At 38.4% G+C, this 27823-nt stretch overlaps 1 protein-coding gene and 1 long non-coding RNA gene across 2 annotated transcripts in view; one reads left to right on the top strand and one right to left on the bottom strand.

Moving 5' to 3' along the window:
* Positions 1-2708: 2708 nt before the first annotated feature.
* LOC134743373 (piwi-like protein Siwi) overlaps positions 2709-27823 on the bottom strand; it is a 35039-nt gene continuing 9924 nt past the window's right edge. Inside the window, exons 6-18 of the mRNA XM_063676767.1 lie at positions 27573-27698; positions 26058-26253; positions 24969-25096; positions 23451-23711; positions 23008-23150; positions 22728-22873; positions 21577-21688; positions 20936-21065; positions 13673-13910; positions 11904-11980; positions 9091-9260; positions 7017-7116; positions 2709-5544 (exon numbers count right to left, since the gene is read on the bottom strand). Coding sequence (XP_063532837.1) covers positions 5380-5544; positions 7017-7116; positions 9091-9260; positions 11904-11980; positions 13673-13910; positions 20936-21065; positions 21577-21688; positions 22728-22873; positions 23008-23150; positions 23451-23711; positions 24969-25096; positions 26058-26253; positions 27573-27698 — 1992 coding nt within the window. The 3' untranslated portion in view covers positions 2709-5379. The remainder of the gene's footprint in view (positions 5545-7016; positions 7117-9090; positions 9261-11903; positions 11981-13672; positions 13911-20935; positions 21066-21576; positions 21689-22727; positions 22874-23007; positions 23151-23450; positions 23712-24968; positions 25097-26057; positions 26254-27572; positions 27699-27823) is intronic.
* LOC134743381 (uncharacterized) lies at positions 6152-6328 on the top strand. The gene is made up of 2 exons (XR_010128008.1): positions 6152-6196; positions 6241-6328. It is a non-coding gene; the product is annotated as an uncharacterized LOC134743381 (long non-coding RNA).

Genomic DNA, 27823 nt, shown 5'->3' with positions numbered 1-27823 from the left:
AGGAATAGGGGATATTACTGCAATATTCTGCCACCAGAGTGCAGCACTAGCTTTTTTAGTGCACCGTAGAGTAACTTATTCATACTGTACCTTTAACAGGTTTTTGACAAGTTTTCAGGGGACCTACCGGAAAACTCGAATCCGAAATTTCGTTATCTAGCTGCCTCTTTATCGCTCGAATACGCAAGAGTGACAGAGATGTTAGATAACGAAAGTTCGATTTTCTTGTTTCGCGATAGCCCCTCAGATTGTGATAGTGGCGCCACCTACGCCGAGTTTCGCGTAATATTCCCTATTATTAAATAAAAAAAAATATATTACACGAACGTTTTTTTTTTCATTTCCTATTTCATTTTTATTTTATTTTTTCATTTTTTTCTAATGCTAAAAGACTAAGTATAGTTTCTAGTCATGTCCAGTCAGCTGCAGAGAAAAGGTACCCCACGTCCATACTAATTTACAGAACTTTGTATGCAGGGGGGGTGCCTTTTCTCTGCAGCTGACTGGACATGACTAGAAACTATACTTAGTCTTTTAGCATTAGAAAAAACGGTAAACCATTTCCACGTGTCTTTTTATTGACAAGTTTTTTTATAAATATAGCAATATTTTACTTATGAAAGCAAAAGTATGTAAATGATCGTATATTATATTTGTTGTGACTTATTTTCAAAGTGTTTTTCGATAAAACGACACGTTAAGATCGCTCGCCTTCTTTCTAATGATAAAAAAACGAGAGGTATAGTTAGACGGTTCTGAGTGGTAGACTGCAAATGAGATAAAAGCTATATTAGGTACATGCATTCATATCAGGCGGCTCTTTGATTCCAAGGATTGCATAATTTTTATACTTTTTAATGATTTTTAGAATATGAAAATTATAAAAAGTATAAAAGTTATGCAATCCTTGTATTCCACGCATTTCATTTCATTTCATTTCAACGAGCCGCCTGCTACAGATTTCTTGAAATTGCCGCGTTTTTTCAGGTTCAACTTTCATTAGCCAGACTATTATCAATTTGCCAATTTCGTGATTATTCTTTTACACGGCACATAAACTTATGCATAATTTATCGATATAAAAAGTCGACACAGTTACATCCCTAGCAAATTATCAAACTTTATGACACCGTACGTAAATCAGAAATAACAAGCATATATGCATCTCTTTTCGGCACATTATCTAATTCGTAAGGAAGTAAAGTACGGGTATACATATTTGCGAAGCATTTTTGCCCGACTTCTATGCTTTAGTCATTATTCTGAGATTCTGAGTGTTGTACAAAGTAGTAACACAAGCATGGAGACTGTATAAAGGAGCCAAATCTCTATGTATGAAAAGTGTCCATCAAAAAATAGTAATTAGGCGGCGCCACCATATACCGAAATACTACCAAAAACAACCTACGTAATTTGGTCGGGTTATTTGTTGCCTTATATGGTTCATGTTATACTCATGTCCCAGAGCCTAACTAGCGCCACCGGAGAGATTAGGAACTATTATTTAAAGCTTAACGCGGTCACTTTTACAACAATTCTGCCATAAGAGATTGCGATCCTTTCTATACCATCCAAAAAACACAAGTCTTTCAATTTCTGAGTGTCATTAAGGGATTGTCCAATTTGTCCATTTGACAGCAACGAAACGGCCAAGCCGTACTGTACGTTTGACCAAGATGTTGGCTTTATACAGTTAGAGCTTATAAAGTTAGGACTTACAGAGTAAGTCTTGGTACCTACTACGGGATCTGATAGCTTTTTAGTGTAAAAGCTTTATGCGCCTAGTCTTGGCAACACTTTACATGAAATGTTTTTGGTGGGATATTATTATACCACGAGTATGTGGGTATTTTTGCACTTTGTAGTTTTTCCTTAGTCACCCGTTGACCACGAACGTTGTAAAAGGTTCGAAACGTCGGGATGTATTATAAATTCAATATACGCGATATAATCCGTTTTCATAGTTTCATTTCATGAGTAACTATCGCAGTAACCGAAGACAATATTAAATTATGTTTATGTTTAAAATGTACAAGTTTCCGATTCAGGCCACAAGATGGCAGACTCTCCAAGGCGCACGGCCACAGAACTGGATGACAAAGCATAAAAATGACAGGTCTGTGTCTGCGACGGCCACTCTTTGTTTTTCAAGGGTACCTAGGCCCCAGAGGGCTACCGCGAACCACGTTCGACGTGTTGCCTCCCTGTCACACTTACGTATCTACGAATTTACAAGTGCGACAGAAAGGTAACACGTCGAACGTGGTTCGCGGTAGGCCCTCAGACCGAACTAGTAAACTTTGTTCGTCGAAAAACGAGATAAAAACGAATGATGAAAGTAAAGGTTTCCACAGCCCTTGCATGCGATTTTTAAAGAGCAATGAATTCAATCGATCTAAAAATGCCGCAATTTATTGCAAATCGAATGAGAGTATCGGTGATGTTTGTACATAGAAGCTACAAGATGCCGACCATGACGAAAGTGGACGAAAACGAATAACGCAGCGTCTTACGTAAGCGAACAACTTGCGAACGCGAAGCGAAGCGCCCACGGCGTTCGCGTTCGCAACGAGATCGATCGCCCACGTAGGACACTTGGTTCACCATTATTCGAAGCGAGGGGTAAGCACGTCTTGCCGCGACTTTAAACGATGAAAATGTGCTATACCTGCATATTTGGGTATGAAGCTTGAAATGAAAGATTAAAATCACATCAAGTAGTTATTTATTTATATGAATAACAAACAGTGTTGGGCGTAATTAATCACTCGTGTAATTTAATTACTAATTGAATTACATGCAATTAAATTGTTTGGAATTGAATTACATGAAAATGCAATTACATGCAATTCAATTTACTAAGTAATTTGTAATTGCAATTACATTAACTGGTTATAAAATTACTCAATTACTTTTTGTTGCCAGAAGACTAATATAACAAATCACAGGCGAAAAAATATTTCACTTACGTATTACAAACTCTTGCTGTATTTTTTTTACATATTAACTAAAACCCGATCAAATTACTTTTATTGAATGCAAGTTTCGACCACCTTTATTTCCAATATCATATTCATTTCCCATACATAAAAATGTTTTTCATTTATTATTTCCCCTTTTGTTAGTCAATTTTAAAGCTCATTCAAAATTTTAATATGATATTGGAAATAAAGATGGTCGAAAACTTGCATTCAATAAAAGTAATTAGAAATTTAGTAAAGTAATTAATTTCAAAAACTGTAATAGATGTCATATATTATAGAAAAAGTGACGAAGCCCTCCAGTGGTGAAGGCCGGATTCGAACCGGCGTCTTTAGCTATCGCGGCTAACGCCATGAACCCCTAGGCCACCCCGCCACGGCGGTGCCCGTCCGAATTTCTCGACTATATGCCATCTTAGTAAGACTAGGCGTCTTTGACCAGCTCTAAGGGCAAGCAGTGCGCGCTTGCACCTCCTAAACGAACTCCTTACGGATTTACGTTGTAGCGAGAGAGACTGGTGCTGCCATCTATGAACAAGTATATATTAATTTCAATTTCAAAATGTAATTAAAAATGTTTTGCAATAGTAATTGTAGATTAAAGGCGCAATTACATGTAATCGAAATTATTATTTTCAATTACTAATTGTAATTGTTAGCAATTCAATTACTTTTTGACCCACACTGTTAACAAATATCGTTTTAAGGTCCTTATTTTTAAGGAGCAAAAAAGCACCGAATTTAAGTCTTTTTGCAATACACGGGCACTGAGCCTTGAAGACCCGGCCACTAACAAATACGAAATCAAAGAATATAATTATCATCTTATAATCTGAGAACAAGTTCTTATCTTTTCTACTCTTAAACCAGCAGTGTTCAATTTAAAGTATATTACTAATATTTGAAATATAATTATGAAAAAATAAAAACGTAATAAAGCCGAAACAGTAAGGCCTCATCCATGAAATAACGCACCAAGTGAATACGCACACGCTGACGTTAGCGACATAGGACTGAGAATTAAGACACGTATTTACACAGAACGCTATTATCGTTTTTGACACCACCATTGTTTGAAAATGTTAGGCCTGCTGAACCTCACAGCGACCAGTGGCATCGTAAATGATGATCAGACGAAGCATTTAAAAACAAAACTGATTGTCATGAAAATCTTGGGGTTTACAACATGTACTAACAATTCTAACATCGAAAAGACAACTTTATTCGCCTCGAAGCGACTAATAATACGAACAAAACCTTCTGGAATGTTCGCAAGTGTAAATATTCTAAAAAGTGTTTAAAGAGATTCTCTTATTCTAATTCCAAAGGATCTGCCCACTCTCTAAATGCACTGACTAACTACTATGTAGTGTAACTTACATGTAGTCTCACTCCTCGAAATATCATTACATCAGAGCACTTTACACGTCAAGACGGTAACTCGTCAAAATACTTAAAACTCAAAATGTCATTCTGAAAGCTTATTTAATTTGGTGGAGTTTCCTTGACGTAACATTACTAAAGAATATAATACTCACAACATTACTATTTACTAATGCTACGTCAAAGAAACGCCACCAAATTAAATAAGCTTTCAGAATAACATTTTGAGTTTTAAGACATTACATACTGAACGCGTTCTGTGCTCGCACTGTTTCCATATTTTTAATCAGCATACGGCACAGGCGATAGCGCCAAGGGCGTTAAAGTAAGGAAGACTTGACGTTTAACCCTTCAGTGGTTAAAAATGTGCTTGATAAACTAAATTGTTGACCAGATGTAATATCACATCAAATACTCATAACCCTTTGAATGCCTCAGTGCCATACATACGAGTAAAAAGGTAGTTATGCAAAATGGCATTCAAAAGTTTACTATAGTAGTTTACACGCTTGTACCCGTATCTTATGTCTACTAAGTTTTAGGCCTAATGTAATAACGATAAAAAAGCAAAGAACAAACTAGCGGTGGTCAACATCTGACTAGCTTGTTTACCGATTTGAACACCATACACATATTCGCATTCAAATGGTAAATCATCACAATATTTGTGCATCTGGCTCATGGAGTTACAACCATACCAGTGAGGTTCGCAGATAATGTGACTAAGAAGCATAAACCCCCAGACAACTCTGTTTCATTAGATTCAAAATATAATACGTCAGGAGGCTCTACAATTAAACATACGAATAATCAACAAACAAAAACAACCTTAAAGTAGAACTATTATTATAATATGTATGGCATAGATTTATATTTTTATAATTTCACTTGAGCCCGTATGATATCGTAACGGCATTCGTCACATCACAAGTGTTTGTACGAAGTAAGGACATGAACCTTGTTGGCCGAATATAATATAAGTAATATAACTAGTGTATAGTAGTATATTAGTAAGTTAGAGGAAGTAGAGGGTCTCGTTGAGCGAATAGTGCGGCTGGTTGTGCAGCGAGTTGGCGGCGAGGAATGCGAGCTTGTGCGCGTACTGGCACACGGAGGGCACGCGCACGCATGAAGAATTATTGAAGTACATGTGCGTCAGCTTGTACGTCAGCCGCTGGATCTGAATATACAAACAAACTACTGTATTAGCTCTAATTAGGGATTGCAAATCCGGCCCCCCTTTGGGAAATACGGATTTTCGGATAATGACTCGGCCGAAATCCGAAATTCGGAAAAAACCGGATTTTTTAGCGTTTTTTTTACTACTATGAAAAGAATAAAATACGACCATATTAGAGAAAATCTGTCGTTTTAATCACAAACAAAGTCTTTTCAATTATTTTAAATCAATAACAGGTTTATGCGTAAACTGTTACACATTTTTTTTTACAAAAACAAGTTTATGCGTACACTGCTGCGTCTGCTACGCAAATTTCTAACAAAAACAAGATTAAGCGCACACTGCTACGCAATTTTTTAACAAAAACGAGCAAGATTTTTTATTAACATTTTTTATTCAGGAATACGTTTCTTCAAAAAGATATCTTAAATAGTGTCGAGTCGTTTACACGAATTCTAAGGCGGTCGCACAGCATCCCAGCTGGCACATGTTCATCACAAATTGACATCGATCTTGTTGGTAGAGGGACGCTTTGGTTCGTGGAAGGCGAAAACTGCGAGGAGGTAGTTTCAGCTACTTTACATATAAGATCCTTAATTTCTCCAAACCTGAGTCATGGGTGTTTTCTATGTATTTAAGTATTTATAAATATGTATATTATATTATATATATATATATATATATATATATTTATAGTTGTCTAAGTACCCACAACACAAGCCTTAGTAAGCTTACTGTGGGACTTAGTCAATTTGTGTAATAATGTCCTGTAATATTTATTTATTATTATTGATTTAACTGGTTTACTAGAAAAAATATGGCCAGGGGCGTAAAAGTGGAACACATTCTTAAACGATTTTTGTTCGTCGTTACGTTATCAGTCTAATTATTTCTATGTCTATGGTAATAACACTAATAACCGTAACATTACAGGTGCATTCAACCACAATATTTATTTTAAACAATTAAAACTTGTTAAAATATGCAACAATTGCATTTTCAATACTTTGACAACAAAATCCGAAAATTCGGATTTCGGTTGGAAAATCCGGATTTAGAAACGGATCGCAAAATCAGTGAAAAATCCGGATTTTCAAACTTCGGATAATCCGGATTGCAATCCCTAGCTCTAATATAAAAACTACATAATATTACATTAATGTCTTTTCGTAATATGAACTTGTCATTTGAAAACGAGGCAAAACGTAAATATTTGTATAGGCAAAAGCCTACACTAAACGAACAGCAACGCCTCTAGGTGTGCCGAGTTAATCAAGAATATTAAAGGCTCGAGGCGTAAAGAGTAAAGACGCGAGTTTTCGCGACTCCACCGATTATGCATAAAAATAAGTCTGAGCCCAAAAACTCACGAGTCCATCGTTTCAAGACTTAAACTACCACAACAGGTTTTCGTCTCGTCGAAGGGATTCCCATAATAAGAGGCTAGTTAAACAAAAGGGGCAACTACTTACATGATCAGGGGTCAGGCCAGTCGAGTCCTCGATGACGTTGTAAGACGTCGGTGCGATGGTTCCCTCACGCACGTTTTGGGACACGAGGAAGAAGTCGTATCTGCGGACATAACAAATTACACATTATAATTTTATTATCAAATTAAGGTCCCTTCTATATGTTTTTTTAAATAATTGTGCAGGGCAAAAAAATATTTGATAGTTTTTAATTAGAAAATAAAGCAATATCTGTGCGTTTCTAGTATAAATGCGCAAACTCTTGCCAGTCGACACGAATAGTTGAAGGTGCTGTTTATGGCTCTAGAAATATGATCGTGTCAGATATTATTGCGGCCTTCGTTGTGTAACATATTATTGCAGATGACTGTACACCCCAATTAAAGAACAGAATTTTAAAGCCGTATGGGAAAAAGATGTATATGAATAAGTAAGTGTGTATACACAGATTTAATATATACGCTAGATGACACAAATACCACGATTTGTATTGAAACCAAGCGTGCCGACTTTTTCATACAAAATTTACGCATAATATAATTTTAAAATTACTTATCCGTGATAGGAAATATGTTCTTGACTTTGGGTGACGCAATTTTTGGCTGTTGCATGCAATTAATTATCGTGCAACAAAGCATTTTTTAAGTTTTCACGGACCTCCGGCTGCAACAACTGACGCGCGTGGACTGTAAAGAGCGACGGTCAACCTCGACGCTTGATCGGGGTTCGGACACGCGAAGTAGATGCATTTGCGTCTTCTATGGTATATTTATTTCTGTGCGTGTGTGTATACCTCTCTGGCACCGTGACGACGTCGTCGATGACGGTGCCGGACTGCGGTTTCTCGACGCGGCCGCGCGCCACGAAGATGCGCGTGTTGATGCGTGTGTGTGTGTGTGTGTGTGTGTGTGTATATACCTCTCTGGCAGCGTGACGACATCGTCGATGACGGTGCCGGGCTGCGGGTTCTCGCCGCGGCCGCGCGCCACGAAGATGCGCGTGTTGATGCGTGTGTGTGTGTGTGTGTGTGTGTGTGTATACCTCTCTGGCAGCGTGACGACGTCGTCGATGACGGTGCCGGGCTGCGGGTTCTCGCCGCGGCCGCGCGCCACGAAGATGCGCGTGTTGATGCGTGTGTGTGTGTGTGTGTGTGTGTGTGTGTGTATACCTCTCTGGCAGCGTGACGACATCGTCGATGACGGTGCCGGGCTGCGGGTTCTCGCCGCGGCCGCGCGCCACGAAGATGCGCGTGTTGATGCGTGTGTGTGTGTGTGTGTGTGTGTGTGTGTGTGTGTGTGTGTGTGTGTGTGTGTGTGTGTGTGTATACCTCTCTGGCAGCGTGACGACGTCGTCGATGACGGTGCCGGGCTGCGGGTTCTCGCCGCGGCCGCGCGCCACGAAGATGCGCGTGTTGATGCGTGTGTGTGTGTGTGTGTGTGTGTGTGTGTGTGTGTGTGTGTGTATACCTCTCTGGCAGCGTGACGACATCGTCGATGACGGTGCCGGGCTGCGGGTTCTCGCCGCGGCCGCGCGCCACGAAGATGCGCGTGTTGATGCGTGTGTGTGTGTGTGTGTGTGTGTGTGTGTGTGTATACCTCTCTGGCAGCGTGACGACGTCGTCGATGACGGTGCCGGGCTGCGGGTTCTCGCCGCGGCCGCGCGCCACGAAGATGCGCGTGTTGATGCGTGTGTGTGTGTGTGTGTGTATACCTCTCTGGCAGCGTGACGACGTCGTCGATGACGGTGCCGGGCTGCGGGTTCTCGCCGCGGCCGCGCGCCACGAAGATGCGCGTGTTGATGCGTGTGTGTGTGTGTGTGTGTGTGTGTGTGTGTGTATACCTCTCTGGCAGCGTGACGACGTCGTCGATGACGGTGCCGGGCTGCGGGTTCTCGCCGCGGCCGCGCGCCACGAAGATGCGCGTGTTGATGCGTGTGTGTGTGTGTGTGTGTGTGTGTGTATACCTCTCTGGCAGCGTGACGACGTCGTCGATGACGGTGCCGGGCTGCGGGTTCTCGCCGCGGCCGCGCGCCACGAAGATGCGCGTGTTGATGCGTGTGTGTGTGTGTGTGTGTATACCTCTCTGGCAGCGTGACGACGTCGTCGATGACGGTGCCGGGCTGCGGGTTCTCGCCGCGGCCGCGCGCCACGAAGATGCGCGTGTTGATGCGCTTAGACACGATTATGAAGCACAGCTTGTAAGGCAAATCCGCGTAAACCTCGTTCAGCTTTTTCTTTATTTCGCCCACCTGGAAATAAATTGCTGGTTATTAATAATAAACAATTCATTTATTTCGACCAACTTAGGATCATATCACATTACATTAGTATATTACATTAAATTATTTTTTTATTTTATTTTATTATGGCAACAAACAAGAAAGATACAATAGATGGACTACAGTGAAGAAAAACAGTGCCGAATATTTTATATTGCAGCATAAAATGGTGTGGCAAGTCATCTAAGACTTCCAAATACAAAACAGATGGAATAGCATTCCAGTTAATTGTGAAATTCATTATTTTGTTGAAAATTGTTTCTTGTCCGCGGGCTTCATTTTATACTGGTCAATACGGTTGTACTGAGCAGCAACGAAGTATGCCCGTCCCTTTTCGTCAACGCAATGTGCTATCCCTTTCACGTTAACGACTAGTGATGTGAAGGTGATGCATTCGTCAGTTGCGGAGTTGAGTTGCTTTCGTTCGTACCGTTTTAAAAAATATAAAAGAAAAGTAGGATTCTTTTTTATTGATAATAATTAACATGTACAAATCTGCAGTTTTATTTAGTTGGTAGTTTATCTTAGTAGCTACAGATACCTACGTAGTTTATTTTTGTAGGGTTCCGTACCCAAAGGGTAAAAACTATTACTAAGACTCCACTGTCTGTCCGTCTGTCACCGCGCTGTATGTCATGAACCGTGATAGTAAGACAGTTGAAATTTTCACAGATGACGTATTTCTGTTGCCGCTATAACAACAAATACTAAAAAGTACGGAAGTTGGAGTTACTCAGAAGCACCTTATTTTTTTAACGCTTTTACGAAGTACATACTTTGTAAATCTCATGAATGTAAATTTCACCACAAAATGTATGCAACACCGAGTATTAAATTTCATACATATTTTCTGGGACCCTTATTAGGTACTTTGCGTTTAGAATCTTATATCATTAATATGCTAAGTAATTTTTTTAGATACATTTATAAAGTACCTACTTAATGAATTATTATATTGTTTTAATATTATTAAGTATTGTTTCTGTAGACTTTATTGAAAACAATTTTACCACAATAAATTATGGCACAACTGGTACGTACCACTGCCTGTAATGAACAGGTCCCATCCCTACGCTTACACGTGTCGTTTGGAACGACCAATCACAACGCCGTGAGCACCCCCGCCCCGCACCTTAGAGGTTGGTGATTTCCGTCGCGAACAAAATGGCCAATATTAGGCTTCTATAGGCGGTTTTTTGTGCTTAGACGCGAGCACGTGAATCATTTGACAGTAATTCAGGTACTGGCAGTCAAACCCTGTCCGCGAACGCCCTCAATATGCTGTTGGAACTAGCCCGCACTCTGCGCTCCAAGGATGTGCAGTTTCCTCATTATAGTGTAAAAAACACCGGCCAAGTGCGAGTCGGACGCGCGCACCGAGGGTTCCGTACATTACACAATTTAAACAATGTATTTTTTATGTGAAACGTGAGTGAAAGATAAATTGCGGTGTACGATTTATGACGTATTAAAAAAAACTACTTACTAGATCTCGTTCAAACCAATTTTCGGTGGAAGTTTGCATGGTAATGTACAACATATATTTTTTTCAGTTTTATCATTCTCTTATTTTAGAAGTTACAGGGGGGGGGGGGGACACATTTTACCACTTTGGAAGTGTCTCTCGCGCAAACTATTCAGTTTAGAAAAAAATGATATTAGAAACCTCAATATCATTTTTGAAGACCTATCCATAGATTTTTTTTTGAGTTTCAGTTCCAAGTATGGTGAACCCCTAGAATTTCAATAAATAACATTTTTTTTTTCTATTTTTGTGTGAAAATCCTAATGCGGTTCACAGAATACATCTACTTAGCAAGTTTCAACAGTATATTTCTTATAGTTTCGGAAAAAAGTGGCTGTGACATACGGACGGACAGACAGACGAATCCATAAGGGTTCCGTTTTTTGCCATTTGGCTACGGAACCCTAAAAACAGATAAAGACAAACGATTCATACCTAATTCAGGCCAGTAACGCGTTTATGAATAACGCCAATAGTCTCTAGATACAAGTAAGTAAGTAAGTAAATATTCTTTATTGCACCAAAATTATACATTTTACATACATGTAAAACTACAAAGAAATATTTAAAGAAAAAATAGAACCAGGTAACAACAGGCGGTCTTATCGCTAAAAAGCGATCTCTTCCAGACAACCTTTGGGTAGCAGGAAATGTAGAACTCATACAAAAGTCAACAGGTAGTGCAAAGAGCTAAATATGGAGACTATTAAACACAAACACACATACTACAATTACTACTTATACATATAAGTATTAAAACGAAACCTAACACACAAATAAATATACAATACAAATAAATATATAATATATATTTATAGAAGCATATATACAATATATAAAATGACAACTTAAGGCAGAGATAGAAAGTATAGTTTTAGCTGATTTTTGAACAACAACAACACACAACACTACTTTGTAACAGAATTTTTGGCTAGACTAGGTAGTAAGAGCAAATATCCTTCCTTCCGTTTCTTAGGTCATACAGAAAAACTTGATTCACCGCGGTACATGGAAAATACGGCACATAAAATTGTATTTAAAAAAAAATGTAACAATATTGCATTAAGCAATACATCAAGTCGACCTACCTCGTGGCTATGCACATAGGGTATTTGTCCGTCGCCCACGCCATCACGGTATATGATGATATGCGACGGCAGCTTCTCTGTTAATAATAAATAAAATATATGTAAGTTACAACACTCAAAAATATAAGAATTACCCAAATCTCAACAGCATTTTCAAGTAGGGTAAGAGCTCTTTTCCACTGACGTCCAGTTTTTTGCGTGTACGGTTTTCTGCAGGATCCCGTTTTCTGTAGTATGCGTGCAGTATCCCCCGCAAACAGAATGCTCGTGTGAACGTTACTATATTAGCACTTATACTACTAAAACGGGATCCTGCGGAAAACCGTGCCCGCAAAAAACTGGACGTCAGTGGAAAAGAGCTCCAATAAGAATAAGACAAGAATTTAAGTTAAGAGAAGTAACGATAGTGCCGATAGGAGCCACCATAAGCACGCTACAACGGTTCTTCACGGAAACTCTTTATAATATAGTAGGGTGCAGAGTTAGGCAAATATTTACGAATAACCGGGAAGATAACTAAATCATCTTTTATTTGAAATAACTAAATAATCCATCATTTGTTATTTTGAATTTATCTAGATCAGTTTCATTTTTATCTAGATAAATTAGTTGGGATAAAAAAAAAAGATGAATGTCAGTAGTACAGTGTCAGTGTGACGGTTTGACTCGACGTGACATTCTATAAATTTATTATTATAAGCTTACAACAAACGGCCACGCCACAACAACCCAGACAACAAGCGAGGCCAGTTATCTTCTAGATATTTACCTAAATAAAAAAGTTGTCAACGCACTATTTGTGATTGAAATTATCTTGGAACAAATTTATTTGAAATAATCTGGGGGCACGGCAGTGCCCCCGCCAAGTCGAGCAAAACAAAGAGGCACGGCCGTACCATCCTTTTCTCGAAGCCACTCAGGCCATTTTCAACGTCCTGTAATTTTGTGATAGCTACAGCTAGAACCCTGAATTTTCAGTGACGTATAGAGCATAACATGATTTAGATATATTCTCAATAACATGTAATTTGAACATGTAGTTAAGAAATTATTACATGTCAAAGTTCCTTAGTTTTGTCACTGACACACTCACGATCATCATAATTCTAAGGTACTTCTAGCAGACCCACAAGCTCTAAATTTGAAACGTAATTAGTTTTTAGCATATTAAGCCAATAAAAACTTTAAAATACTGCAATATCAGTCACGTTTTAAAGATTTAATAACTGCTCAAGTAATTTTGTAATCCCATATAAATATATGCGATAACAAAGTTACGTTTGCAGTTCCTACAATTAGTATGTTAAGTATAGGTACACTACGTCGTACGATGTGAGTATGAATTAAGATGTGTATACTTATGATATGTGTATTCATAGTATGAGTATGGTATGGGTATGAGTACACGAAAAGAAGGACTGCCTACAAAAAAAAATGAGATCCCATCAAAAACATTATGTAAAAAGATGCAAGTCTCGCAACGCAGTTCTACTACTACAAAAAAGTTTTGAGATGTAATGTGAAACCAAGTCGGTATGTGCCAGGGATTGTTAAAACCGTAACAATATTAGGGTTTTAACACCCCCTAGCAGTGACTAAAATAACCGACTTGGTTTCACATTACATCTCAAAACTTTTTTGTAGTAGTAGAACTGCGTTGCGAGACTTGCATCTTTTTACATGTAATGTTTTTGATGGGATTATCTAGATAAGAAATTATCTAGATAACGCCCAACTCTGGTAGGGTGACATAGATGGAGTAAACTCACGGTTGATCTCTCGGTACTTCTTGAGCGCGACGGTGATGTTGAAGCCCATGTGCGAGGAGAGCTCCTCGCCGGAGGTGTGCGCGTTGACGGAGGAGATGTAGCGCGTCTGTTGGCGATCCATAGAGGCTACGAAGGCGCCGAAGCTCTTCTCCTTGCTGCGCGTGTCGTGGCACACGTCGTACCCGATCACCATGAGGTTGGGCAGCGGAATGTCCACCGTCCACGGCGCGCCGCCCAGCTGCACCACACAAGTACATCCATTAGATTTATTTCTTTCAGGATAAAAATTACACTATAAATTTGCATCAATGTCAAAATTATGCTTATCTTCTTATCATGATCGTCAAACATTACATACTAAAAAATATAAAATAAATAAAATAATTTTCTCTCCCAATAAGGATAAAAACATGTCAAAAATTTATGTCAATCTAAGCAATTTAGAATCATCATTTAATGTCGAAACAAAAATAAAATATCGCAAAAGAAGTAAATGTCATTTTTAAAATACAATACATAATTTGGATCATTAATAAAATTACATATATCATTACAAATTCAATTCCATGAACTCACTTATAGAGTACAGAGGGTTATCCAACAAAAGGTTTCTCAATTTGCGCTTAAATGCTTCGTCACACGGCTCATTTTTAAACTAAAATATGTAAATAGATTCCATCAAATCTACCAAGAAATGGCATTGTCACAATGACATCTGTCAACTCAATATGTGGGACCAGATATCGCCAACCCTTTCATAATAATAAAAAATACAATTATCTAGGTGAATAATTATGTTGAAGCATTCATGCGTCAAAATACGCAATTTATACTTAAATTACATTTATTGAAACGCTGCAACTACCTATAATGTATAATGCGATACACAATGGCCTAAAAGTGTATTGTGTCAAATGAAAACAACAATATTTTTTAATAAGTTTATATTTATTCTTCAAGTTCCGATCTACGCAATTCATCTTCATCTGTGTTTATAATAAATATTTCTGACAGTTCTTTCGGATATTCCCAATATCTCCGCCACTTTTTTAGCACATTCAATTTGTGTCCAATACTTGTCCTGGGGCCACGTATTGTACGTATATTTGTAGCAGTTTATCACCATACATTTTTCGGAAACACTCATATGAGATGCCGGTCTTTTCCTTGGTGGGGAAAGAGAAATATTTTCTTTCATGTCCTGGGAGGGACCTGCCACGGGTTCCATTTTACTTACGTAAAACGAAAACTCACGTTCACGATACAAAATTCACAAAGAGTCAACGTAAATACACAAAACAAACTTAACAGAAAACAAAAACTCAACAATGAAAAATACCACGACGAGGAAAGAAAACATTCGAGCGCTCAAGACAGACGTCAGATGCCGAATGAAGTGACAAGCCACAAGTGTCATGGCCGCCATACGTTCCCCATAAAGGTCGCACTACACAAACATAAACAACCCCATATACGAATTTCCGTTTTGAGGTGATAAGATATGCACTCAATGTTAAGACAATAATGGTAATTACATTAAAATTGATTACCAAAGGTTGTTTACACCTGAAGTGTTACCATTCCTAAACTGACATTTGTACCACAAAATAGTTTTTATGAAATATCAAATTGTCAGACTGTTTTTTTATGAAGTCTGGTTATTTAAACTGAGTATTTAAACACAATAATTAAAATTACCAATAAATTATGTATATACGTCCATTATTCCTCAATTTTTTTTCTTCTATTTATTGAATGTTTTATTTTAATGGCAACACAGTGGTAACTTTGATGGAATCTATTTACATATTTTAGTTTAGGGTTCCGTAGCCAAATGGTAAAAAACGGAACCCTTATAGATTCGTCATGTCTGTCTGTCTGTCCGTCCGTATGTCACGTCACAGCCACTTTTCTCTGAAACTATAAGAACTATACTGTTGAAACTTGGTAAGTAGATGTATTCTGTGAACCGCATTAAGAGGCCTTATTCCCTGGGGCGTTCATCGATTTCACGAAATAACACTCAATAGATGGCGTTGACGCGCGGTACGCGAGCGCCGGCAACTATAACGCGTTTTGAACGTAGAGAAGAATAATGTTGATCGTTGTCGATTTCAATAGCAAGTAACATTAATTTTATTGTTATAGCCACTCTTTTATTTTATTTTATATGCATGGTAGTAGTAATTTCAGTTTATTATGTTAAGAAAATATACATACTTGTACCCAGAGATGACCAGGGTGCCTAGCCAAGATGCCAACCGTTTAGGTACTTATAGTTTACATTAAAACCAAATCTGCAGTTGGCCTCTGAAATGGGTAATAAAAACGCGTTCCGTATGTCTTTCGCTTTCCAAATTACCAGGGTGCCTAGCCAAGATGCCAACCATTTACGCTCCGTAGCAAACGAAACGTAATTGTCTGTCGCACTAATATCGAAAAGAGTGATAGAGAGAGATTACGCTATTGTTCGCTTCGGAACGAACGACTGGAATTTTGGCTAGGCACTCGGGTTTAGTACCTACAGTTTACGTTAAAACCAAATCCGTAGCTGGACACTGAAATGGGTAATAGAAACGCGTTCCGTATGTTATATTAGTACAGAGACGGTTGCGTTTCGTTCGCTACGGAGCGTAATCGGTTGGCATCTTGGCTAGGCACCTTCGGAGTGGGCGAATGCTGTTACGCACCGTCCTCCCGGCCGCGAGAAGGCCATTGATAGGGGGGTGTGTGGGACTCGCCGCTCCTGTCCCCTCTTAACTGGCGAGAGGGGAGGGAGAACCTGGCCCTACCCACTAAACCCACTCCGGCGTTTCGTATCCTCTCTGCCGTTTGTGGGGGCGCCATGGGATCGAGTACACTCTACCATGGCGCTCCCCGGCAGCCCCGGCTTGGCGCCAGGACACCCGCACAATGGGGGTACAGCCGCACAATACAGCCGTCTGCATGGGGCATTCGCCCCCCGTAGGTTGGGTAGTAGGCGGCCCAGAGCCGAGGCAGCACCCACGAGACGAGGAGTCATTCTCGTGAAGTGCTCCTTAAAGGACCATCTTCTGTCCAGGACAAGTCCCAAGTACTTGATGTGGGGCTTGACCTGGACATCTTCGCCCCCCACCCTCACTGCAGTGCCCACCGGCAGCTGCCCCCATGCCCTCGTTCGCCCGAAGACAACGGCCTCGGTCTTGGGCAGTGCGACCCGAAGCCCCAGGAGTCCTATGCGGTGCACCGTGAGCTCGGTCGCCGCCGCTGCCCTCCTGAGCACCTCTTCCAGCTCCTTTCCCCGCACGGCCACCAGTGTGTCGTCCGCATAACACACGGTGACCGCGTGAGGAAGTTGCACCCCCCGGATCACCCAGTCGTAACCAAGCCGCTCTGCACAGTGATAGTAGGGACCAAACTGAGCGATTTGACCCGCAGCAGCGGCAGTTTCACCCCTTAGGAACAGAGATGGCGCCACTTCTTTAAAAAATATTTCAAAAAATTCTACAACCTAAACCAATGAACCGATTTAAATGTTTAATATCTCAAATGAAAACGCATTATATACATTACTTTTGAAAAAATACTCAGAAAATATATACTCAATACTTTTAATAAAAACGGGAATTTTAAGTTTGTTTTTTACTCGAGTGATAATTTTTACTTGATTTCTCAAAAAAAATGTATGGAATATGAATAGTTTAATGCATGTATATATTACTGAATAAATAACAAGTATTATAAAAAAAACCCGACACCGATATCTCTCATACTTCTCGAAATATGAAAGTTTGAATGTGAGTGTAAATTTCTTCAAGATATATTCCAAATAATTCTACAAGCTAAACTATTCGACCGATTTTAATGTTTAATATCTCAAATAAAAGCTCATTATATATACTACTTATAAAAGAATATTCAAAAAACATATACTGAATACTTTTGGCAAAAAACGGCATCTTAAGTTTTTTTTCTTACTCGATTGATAGTTTTTACTTGATTTCATATAAAAAAATTATGGAACATGAATAGTTTAATAAATATATATATAGTACTGAGTAAATAAAAGTATTACAAAAAAACCCGACACCGATACCTTTCATTCTTCGCGAAATATTTAAGTTCAATTATGCACGTTCTTACAAATAAATTCTTTAAAAGAAATCTTCAACCGCAGTAAGTGCACTGATTTTAATATGAAATGTGTCATATGAAAAGAAATCACCCAATTTATTTTAATAAATAAAAAAATTAATAAATAAAAACTGAATAAAGTTTTTTCCTGATGCTGAATTACAAAAAAATATAACAAATCTAAAATTAGGAATTATTTTTATTTAAAGTGACTACATTTGTAAACAAAAAACTTTAATGTCCTCTTCGGGTTCACCGGTAGATGTAGAACTGAAAAAAAAAAGTCGTTTTGAGAAGTACTCGTACCATTTCAATACTACAAAATCACCGATCATACATGAACTGGTTGCTGTAGATTACTGTTGGATAATTTTTGTGCCTGTAGATTTACTGTTGAATTATTTTTGTGCCTAGTTGATTACCATTAAACCTATAATTTTGTGCCAGACCTATAATCAGTGGTCAGCATGCAAAATAACTGGATTGAAAATTACATTAACTTACTTTTGATTTGTACAGCCACCTTTGCATGATTTACACTGGGCTGTGCATGGTAAGCTGACGCGACGACACTCACAACGCATAGTTTCGCAGCCAGATTTGCAGCCACAATGGTCCAAGAGGCTCAATTGCGACCAAATCGCTGTAACTGCCGACCATTCCGGAGTCCAACTCTCTTTTTCCTCAGTCCATCCCCAAGAAGATGGACATGGTATGGAAACTTCTGGTTTCATAGCGTTTCCCCATATATGGCCCGCTTGGTAAGCCGCTCGAAGTGCATGTTTATAGAGAGCAGCTGATGTAGGTGGCAGGCTTGTCACAAGCTTGTGTTTTGAAGCAAACAAATATTTGTGAACTTCATTTACGTTTATGTGTTCCGTTTGGCCAAACAATAACACAAATCTAGGGTAACTTTATACTAAAATTAAAATATGTAGTTACACACCTGACAACTGACAAAATCAAAAACTTAAAAGTTGACATACTCCTATTTTCCCGTCTTTTTATAGTGGCCAGAGAAAGGCAGCTTGATCTGAACGAATTCTTCCAGTACGAAAACCAAATTTGTCCACCTTCGTTGTCAGTCAATGGAGGGCGTCGTTCAGGGAACAAATCTGATTTGGCCGAGAAATTAGAACCTGCCAACCCTGCCACCTACATCAGCTGCTCTCTATAAACATGCACTTCGAGCAGCTTACCAAGAGGGCCATATATGGGGAAACGCTCTGAAACCAGAAGTTTCCATACCATGTACATCTTTTCGAGGATGGACTGAGGAAAAAGAGAGTTGGACTCCGGAATGGTCGGCAGTTACAGCGATTTGGTCTCAATTAAGCCTCTTGGACCATTGTGGCTGCAAATCTGGCTGCGAAACTATGCATTGTGGGTGTCGTCGCGTCAGCTGGCCATGCACAGCCCAGTGTAAATCATGCAAATGTGGCTGTACAAATCAAAAGTAAGTTAATGTAATTTTCAATCCAGGGTTATTTTGCATGCTGACCACTAATTATAGGTCTGGCACAAAATTATAGGTTTAATGGTTATCAACTAGGCACAAAAATAATTTAACAGTAATCTACAGCAACCAGTTCATGTATGATCAGTGATTTTGTAGTATTGGAATGGTACGAGTACTTCAAAACGACTATTCTTTTTCAGTTTTACATCTACCGGTGAACCATATAATTTGACATCACCTAATAATAATTAGTTGCCCGTTTATTTTTGTATTTAATACACTGACAATTATCTGATTCAATTCGGCTTATATGTATAAAAACTACTAAATTGACCTACTTTTATATTATACACATAGATTTAAGATTAGATCCTAAGTATGCATGTAATATTGGTATGCCCCCACGGGGTCCATGTGGAACTACCAAAAATTTGTAATACCTATAAAACCATGGTTGCAATAAATAAATATGAAATATGAACCCGAAGAGGACATTTAAGTTTTTTGTTTACAAATGTAGTCACTTTAAATAAAAATAATTCCTAATTTTAGATGTTATATTTTTTTTGTAATTCACCATTAGGAAAAAACTTTATTCAGTTTTTATTTATAATTTTTTTATTTATTAAAATAAATTGGGCGATTTCTTTTCATATGACACATTTCATATTAAAATCAGTGCACTTACTGCGGTTGAAGATTTCTTTTAAAGGATTTATTTGTAAGAACGTGCATAATTGAACTTAAATATTTCGTGAAGAATAAAAGGTATCGGTGTCGGGTTTTTTTGTAATACTTTTATATACTCAGTACTATATATATATTTATTAAACTATTCATGTTCCATAATATTTTTTTTAAGAAATCAAGTAAAAACTATCAATCGAGTAAGAAAAAAAACTTAAGATGCCGTTTTTTGCCAAAAGGGTTCAGTATATGTTTTATGAGTATTTTTTTATAAGTAATGTATATAATGAGCTTTTATTTGAGATATTAAACATTGAAATCGGTCAAATAGTTAAGCTTGTAGAATTTTTTGAAATATATTTTGAAGAAATTTACACTCACATTCAAACTTTTATATTTCGTGAAGTATGAGAGGTATCGGTGTCGGGTTTTTTTTATAATACTTGTTATTTATTCAGTAATATATACGTGCATTAAGCTATTCATGTTTCATACATTTTTTTTGAGAAAACAAGTAAAAACGATCAATCGAGTAAAAAAAAAAACTTAAGATGCCGTTTTTTGTCGAAAGTAATCAGTATATATTTTTCGAGTATTTTTTTAAAAGTAATGTATATAATGAGCTTTTATTTGAGATATTAAACATTTAAATCGGTTCATTGGTTTAGCTTGTAGAATTTTTTGAAATATTTTTTAAAGAAGTGGCGCCATCTCTGTTCCTAAGGGGTGAAACTTGCGCTGCTGCGGGTCAAATCACTCAGTTTGGTTCCTACGAGCACTGTGCAAAGCGGCTTGCTTTTATCATGAAGTGCAGCATCCGGGCAAAAAATGGCCATAACAAGTATGACTATAAATAATCAGTCTTGATTAATAATCAAAATTTAATGATTTACATTAAAGTATGACAATAGCTGCTGTGCCTATTGGTTTGACGTTGTTAAGACCCTGGTGCTTGAAAGTACAGATTGATCATTCTACAGCTGACAGTCAAGTAAATGAATTACCTTGCAGTTGATCTGTATGGCCACCTTGGTGGCGATGGACATGGCGGACTTGCTGGTCATATTGCGGCCGCACACCACCTGCGTGGGCACGGCGCGGTCCACCGTGCACTTCTTCTTGATAGCTTCGTACCTGACAGTGACACAGGAAACGTGAGCGTCAAAAGGGAAGATGCCACATTGTGGACTCAACTACAACACGGATCACGTTTTCCCGACACTGGCACATGGAATTCGTGGTTCCCCCTACGTTACTAGCAGAATAATTCATATTCTCAGCTCAGAATGAATGAATGAATGATTTATTTGCATATGAATATTGGGTTACATAAGTAGGTGGTGGGTACAATATTTTGAGTTTGTTTCACCAAGATTCTACCTATACAGGTGTACATATACTTAATTCTTAGTAACCTGAGCTGAGTATTTGAATATCTGAAGTGGAAGTCTTCTAGATGAAAGTTTTATAATCGAAAACCTATTAGTTGTGCCTTAATATTACAGCAGAACATAAATCTAATCTAAATGTTTATCTAAAATGATTCGGGTGTTTCAAAAGTCTACATAGAGTCGCAAGAACACGTATTATTACCAAATAATTATTTCCAAAATTCGATATTACAAGAATTGGTATCAAAATTCACCTGTCCGCCATCTGTCTTGCCAAGACGCACAGAATGAGGGCCGGGTTCTTCTTCGCGATGACATTCTCGCACATATTAGCGTACTCCATCGACCCGTCACGCTGGATGGACACTAAACAAGAGAAAATGTATGTTTTTTTTTACTGAATATATATCCAAGTAGAAATCAAAAATGCTAGGAGTGCTAATAGTCCAAGCAAAGGGGATATAATAGGATAGAGCGGTACTGTCATAGTAAATTTTGTAACCACAGTAAATTCACTGCCATCTATCGACGCACTTTAACCTAAAAATGAAGATTTATAAAAATACGATAAAATGTATTTAAATATGGATAAATGATTTTTTTTATTTGCATTAATTATTTTTATGATTTTGACCCATGTTCTTTCACTGATATGCGTTAAAATTGTTAAATAACAAACGAAACCGTCAACGCCCTCTATACGAGAGTAGGCCAAAACTAGTGGCGCCATCTGATCGAAAATCAAATTTTCGTGATTTTCGAGGCACGTTTTTTCCTTAGACTGGATCCATCTATTACGGAGTTATATCTATCTTTGGTCCAAGGTTGGTTGGTATTCCAACCTGTCCAATTTCTTGGTTCAAAGTGCATTGCGTCTCACTCTACGCAAATACACATTGGACAGATGGAATACCACCCTAAGGCTACGCGCGCACTGCGGTGCGGCGAGTTGCGGTGCGTTTTTAAAAACGCAAAGGAAAAAAGACCGTGTGTGTCCAGTATGCGCACAGCGGTGCAATATCCGCACGTTTTGCCATTCTAGTCCCAACTCAAGTTAAGAACGGACGTTGAAAATGGACTACTACGCTCGGCGACGACATGACTGCGCAGCACAGTGTCGCGAGAACAACTGCGTCACTGGATGGCTGCCGGCCGGTGTCCGCACGGATTTTATTCCGCAGTGCGCGGATTTATTCAATAGTCCATAGGATGCAGAAAGTTCGTGCGGTGCCCGCACCGCAACCAATCTGCAGCAAACCACAGATTTTAATCCGCATACAGATTATTTTCCGCAGTGCGCGCACTTCAAGGAGGTTGCATATTTCATAGATTTTGCGGAAAAAAACGCACGGCAGAAATTCGCAGTGTACGCGTAGCCTAAGTCGCCTTTATATCTCGAAAGTACCAATTTCCGGTTGCGGCATTCTGAAGCCGGCCCCGCCGCCAGTCTTCATGATGAGCGCCACAAAGCTCTCGGCGTCGCGGCGCTGCCGCTCCGGCGTGATCACCACCCAAGAGGGGCACGGACCGAAAGACAACAGCGGTCGAGACCTGCAGATATTATTAAGGATTCAGTAACCTCCAGCCACCCGTTTTTTTTTTTCAATCTGAAGTGAAGTATAAAAATATTTCAGTCACTTCGATCACGGAAGAGGTGCAGAACATTAACAGCAGAAATGACTAACCTCATGTCTCTGGTCCAGCCTTCAGTGGTGAGGCCGGCGGGGTATTTCCGTCCGTCGCCCTGCGTGATGTTCTCCGGCGGGAGTAGACGGCCTTTGAACTTGATCAGTTCATTTGCTAGTTTCAAGTCCCATGTCCCCAATTCCTGAAAGTTAATCGATTGGTTAGATTTATAGATATTCTTGGGTTCTATTCTAAACTAATTTTTAGTCTGTGAAGAAGAAATAAGAGCAGGCTTATAAACAAAAGATTTTCCAATAACATCAGTATCTGTATCCATCTTTATTTATCTTCATATTTTCGTAACACATCTAAACGCTAAATATTTCCTTTTCATTTGTTAAGGCGTCAGCCAGGAGCCCCATTTTGTTTTGCCCCGTTTCGGAGGCCGGCTCCGGTCCGACACTGACAGTGAGCGTCTGTATACTCTGGATAGTTAACTTACCGCAACCACCTCCTTGTTTTGCGTAAAGCGCTTGTTGAAGGCGAGCAGCTTCTGTATCCTGATGTCGGGGCCGATCTTGGTGTGCACGGCCATGGCCTTCATGAGCTGGAAGTTGGCGCGCATCTCGTCGGAGAGGCCGGTCTGGCGACACAGCTCGGGCACGAGCATCACGAGCTCGGGCTGGCCCGCGCGGATCTCGCGCGGCTTGGAGCGCGAGATCAGCATCGGCTGGCGCGGGTCGTTGATGCGGATCTTGTATTTCTGCAGTGCAGAACGTACGAGCGGTTAAGGAATGCCGTTAAAATGGCATGTGTAATGGACATGCAATTTCCTAACTCGAGCAGTCTTTAACCTTTTGGACGCCAATGACGGATATATCGGCAGCGTAGAGGTCCAACGCCAAAGACAGATTAATCCGTCGCAGACCACAGAGCAACATAGACCTACGTGCGTTCGCATAAAGTTCAATTTCAGTTTTGACACTTTGGTGGCGTGGCTTCCGAGTGACCAGCTTTTGTGTTTGACACGGCGTCGAGAAGGTTAAAACATAAAATTTTACTTTGCCTATTTTCTAAACTAAGTCGACTCAAAGATAGATATAACTCCATAATAGATGGATACAGTCTAAGGAAAAAACGTGACTCGAAAATCAAGAAAATTTGATTCTCGGTCAGATGACGCCACTAGCTTTGGCCTACTCTCGTATAGAGGGCGTTGACGGTTTCGTTTGTTATTTATAATTTTAACGCATATCAGTGAAAGAACATGGGTCAAAATCATATAAAAATAATTAATGCAAATAAAAAAATCATTTATCCATATTTAAAACATTTTAACGTATTTTTATAAATCTTCATTTTTAGTTTTAAAGTATGTCGATAGATGGCAGTGAATTTACAGCGGTTACAAAATTTTCTATGACAGTACCGCTCTATCTTATTATATCCACTTTGGTCAAATCAATTGTATCAAATTTTACACTAAAGGAAAAAAATCAACGCTTCCGGATATTCTATTGTTGAGAATGAAGCCTAGATTTTGTTTTTCACTATACTTAAACTACTTGAGACAGGTACACTCAACAAGAGTTAAAACGGGCGGTTGTTCAAAATAGACTGAGCATAACTCCGTACACGGCGGGCAGAAGTTGATAACTCGAGATATTTTATTGAAGAAATTTGAACTTAAAATTGCACAAGATTCAAATTTCTTCAATTTTTTCCGACTATATCAACTTGTTCCCGCCGTGTACGGGAACTATGGGAGTACAAATACTTAGCTACTTCTGATGTTGACTATCACTACATAGTATAAAACAAAGTCGCTTCCTGCTGTCTGATGTCTGTCCCTATGTATGCTTAGATCTTTAAAACTGCGCAACGGATTTTGATGCGGCTATCTGTATTGCACCCGTGCGAAGCCGGGGCGGGTCGCTAGACTCGCTAGTATAAAATAAAACGACAATTAATTTTCAAGGACCGCTTTGGGATCACTACCATAGATCGCTCCATTACTTACTTGATCGTAGTAGTCCATATAGGATATGTACTGATCCTTCATCTTGAACGTGGAAGTCGGAGTGTCATTCCAGGACACGTCGTCTATGCGGTAGGTGCGCTTGTTGTAGTCGGTCATCACGATTTTGCCTACAATTTTAATAGTAGTTTATGTGACTGCTACATAAATTATATAATGAAAGGCAATAAAACAAGATCGAACGATAACTGAATGAATGAATAAATTTTTTATTTACTAGAGACATGGTTATATACAGGTGTTAACATAGTTTACAATAAGTAGAGGTGCGCTCATATCTCGCCAACACTGGCATGCAAACAATATTACTTAATACAAACTAATTATATGTACATAACAAATTAAAATTTACAACATGCAAGTTATATTAAACAAAATCGAAATATGAAACATTATTTAAGGCGGTTCCCTGTGCCAGAAGGCGAAAAATCTCCTTATATGATCCTGTTTTTCTAAGAGGCGTTGATATTCGTAGACGTGAAAAAAATATATGTAGTTCTTGACTATATTATCTATAATACCATAGCTTCCGATACACGAATTATGACACTTCGCTCGATACAATTAATTCCCAAAGTAACCTCTAACTCGGACTTTTAATCCAACTTTACTCGGTTATTTATTATGTGATACTATAAACAAAAAAAGAAGAAAAAACACTCTTAACTTAAATAGTAATTTCATAGCTTTCGAATTTTGATATTGTAGGGTAACATTTTTAAAATAAATAAAAATCGACAAAATTCAATCAAAATTGACACTTGGCGCACATGATCTTTCCCGTTCTTTCTTGCGAAATGTGACAGAGACAGCGGCTAACCGATGGAACGGCCTTAAATTAAAACTACAAATTGATATATCAATACCTAACTGAGAACCCATTTAACTAACACATAATAACTGATATCTAATTTTACACAGTGGTGGTACAGAGATAAGTGGGGCCCGACAACCATTTATGAATGCATCATAAGAGGGTTTCAATATGTAGATAAAGAGAACCTAGTTCATACGTTTTTACAAACGGGTGTTGATAAAATAGTTGCAAATTAATTAAAATAATATATTTACCCGCCACATCTTCCACGAATATTTTCTTAAAGTTGGCGCCCTTGGTTTTCGCATACTCTTGCAGCATTTGCAAGACTGTGTCCATCCGCAGGACCTTATGGGTGATCTCTGTCACCATTAGGAGGCGGTCCTCATATTGATTGATAGTGGTCTTGTAACCCGGCCAAATCTGCAGCTTATGTTCTGGTATGTCAACCTATAAAATATTCGTAGTTATAAAACGAATTCGCCACCTGACCTGCATTTAACTTTTATGGTACTTTATTATATAATAAATTATTATTTGGAGCCTTACGTGTCCCACTGATGGGCAAAGGCCTCCCCCCTATTTCTCCACAGAACTCTGTAGAGTGCTGTGTCTGACCACTCCTTCAACAAGGAGTCTAGTTGTTGGTGTAGGATTGTACTTTAGTTTAATAGATATTGGAAATAATGTAAACAATACAACTTACTTTATCTTGCATTTTTAAGGACAACCATGATCCTATAGTATGTGTATTTAAATATATGGCAATAGTTAGATTTTACTTACGTCAATTGCTAACAAAGCCTGTCATAATTGTTTACATAATTTGCAATTTCTATTGAACTTCACTTTGTGTCGGGGGCATTACATTTGTTATAATTACTTTTTATATATTATAGTTTGGTATATCGTTACTTTGAATAACGTAATAAATGGCATACTACCGTAATACCTAATTAACGGTACACATAATGTAATTATTGGTATAATGGTCATAAGGCATATTTACACTTCGTCTAATATATATTGCCATAGTTATTGCATACTCTAAAGCATATTATTTGTTATATCAAGTGATATCACATAATTATTTGTGTGGCATAATAGTTGCATGACATAAATTGGTAAGGTTAGGTTGAAACTGCGAGTCCGCACAAACGAATAACTACCTAGCAAAATAAGGGTTAGGTTAGGTTAGAACTTTGACCTCCCGTAGAATGAAATACCTAGGAAAAAAAGTGGTTTAGGTTAGGTTTGAACTCCGGCACCCACAGAATCGAAATCCGTGAATAATTTGGTTAGGTTAGGCTAGAACTGAGAACTCCCTAGAATAAAATAGCTAGCAAAAGAAGTGGGATAGCATAAAACACATAACTAGACATTCAAAATTGTGGGGCCTGCGTACTAGTTATAAAAAGTATGTAAAATGTTACGTTATTCTTGAATAAAATATGCTAAAAATGGTTTTACAATATATGTATTTATAATTGATAAAATTATATAAAGTATTATGTTATATGAAAATATAATATAACAAATGTCATTATAAAACATGTCCATATACTAGTTAAAAATTATATTACAATAGGCATTATATCAATGATAGTTTAGATGAAATCACAATATAACAAAGGAAACGTATAATAAAAATTACATTATAACATATAATAAAAAATAATAATAATAATAAATCAAATTGCGTTATAACAAATGTATGTTATTATATATATATTTATATTAAACTTTACACACCCCTTTGTGTTACTTACCTTAGCATCAGGGTCGAAAAAGTCCCTGCCCATCAGCTGCAAGTTCAGCTTGTAGAAGCATTTTCTTATTATCAGATTGAATATCTGCAGGTAATGGTAATCCCCAGGGGCGACATCTTGGGTAAGCTGGAATGGAATCAAAAAACATAAGAATGTGGAGACTAAGTTACCTATCATAATAATACGTGACATATGGAGGCTAGCTAGAGCCGCCACAAGAATTTTATGTAGTAGTAAAATAATACCAGAAA

The sequence above is a fragment of the Cydia strobilella genome, chromosome 1, assembly GCF_947568885.1.
Source record: "Cydia strobilella chromosome 1, ilCydStro3.1, whole genome shotgun sequence".
Lineage (NCBI taxonomy): Eukaryota > Metazoa > Arthropoda > Insecta > Lepidoptera > Tortricidae > Cydia > Cydia strobilella.
This window is presented reverse-complemented; position numbering and strand designations above follow the sequence as displayed.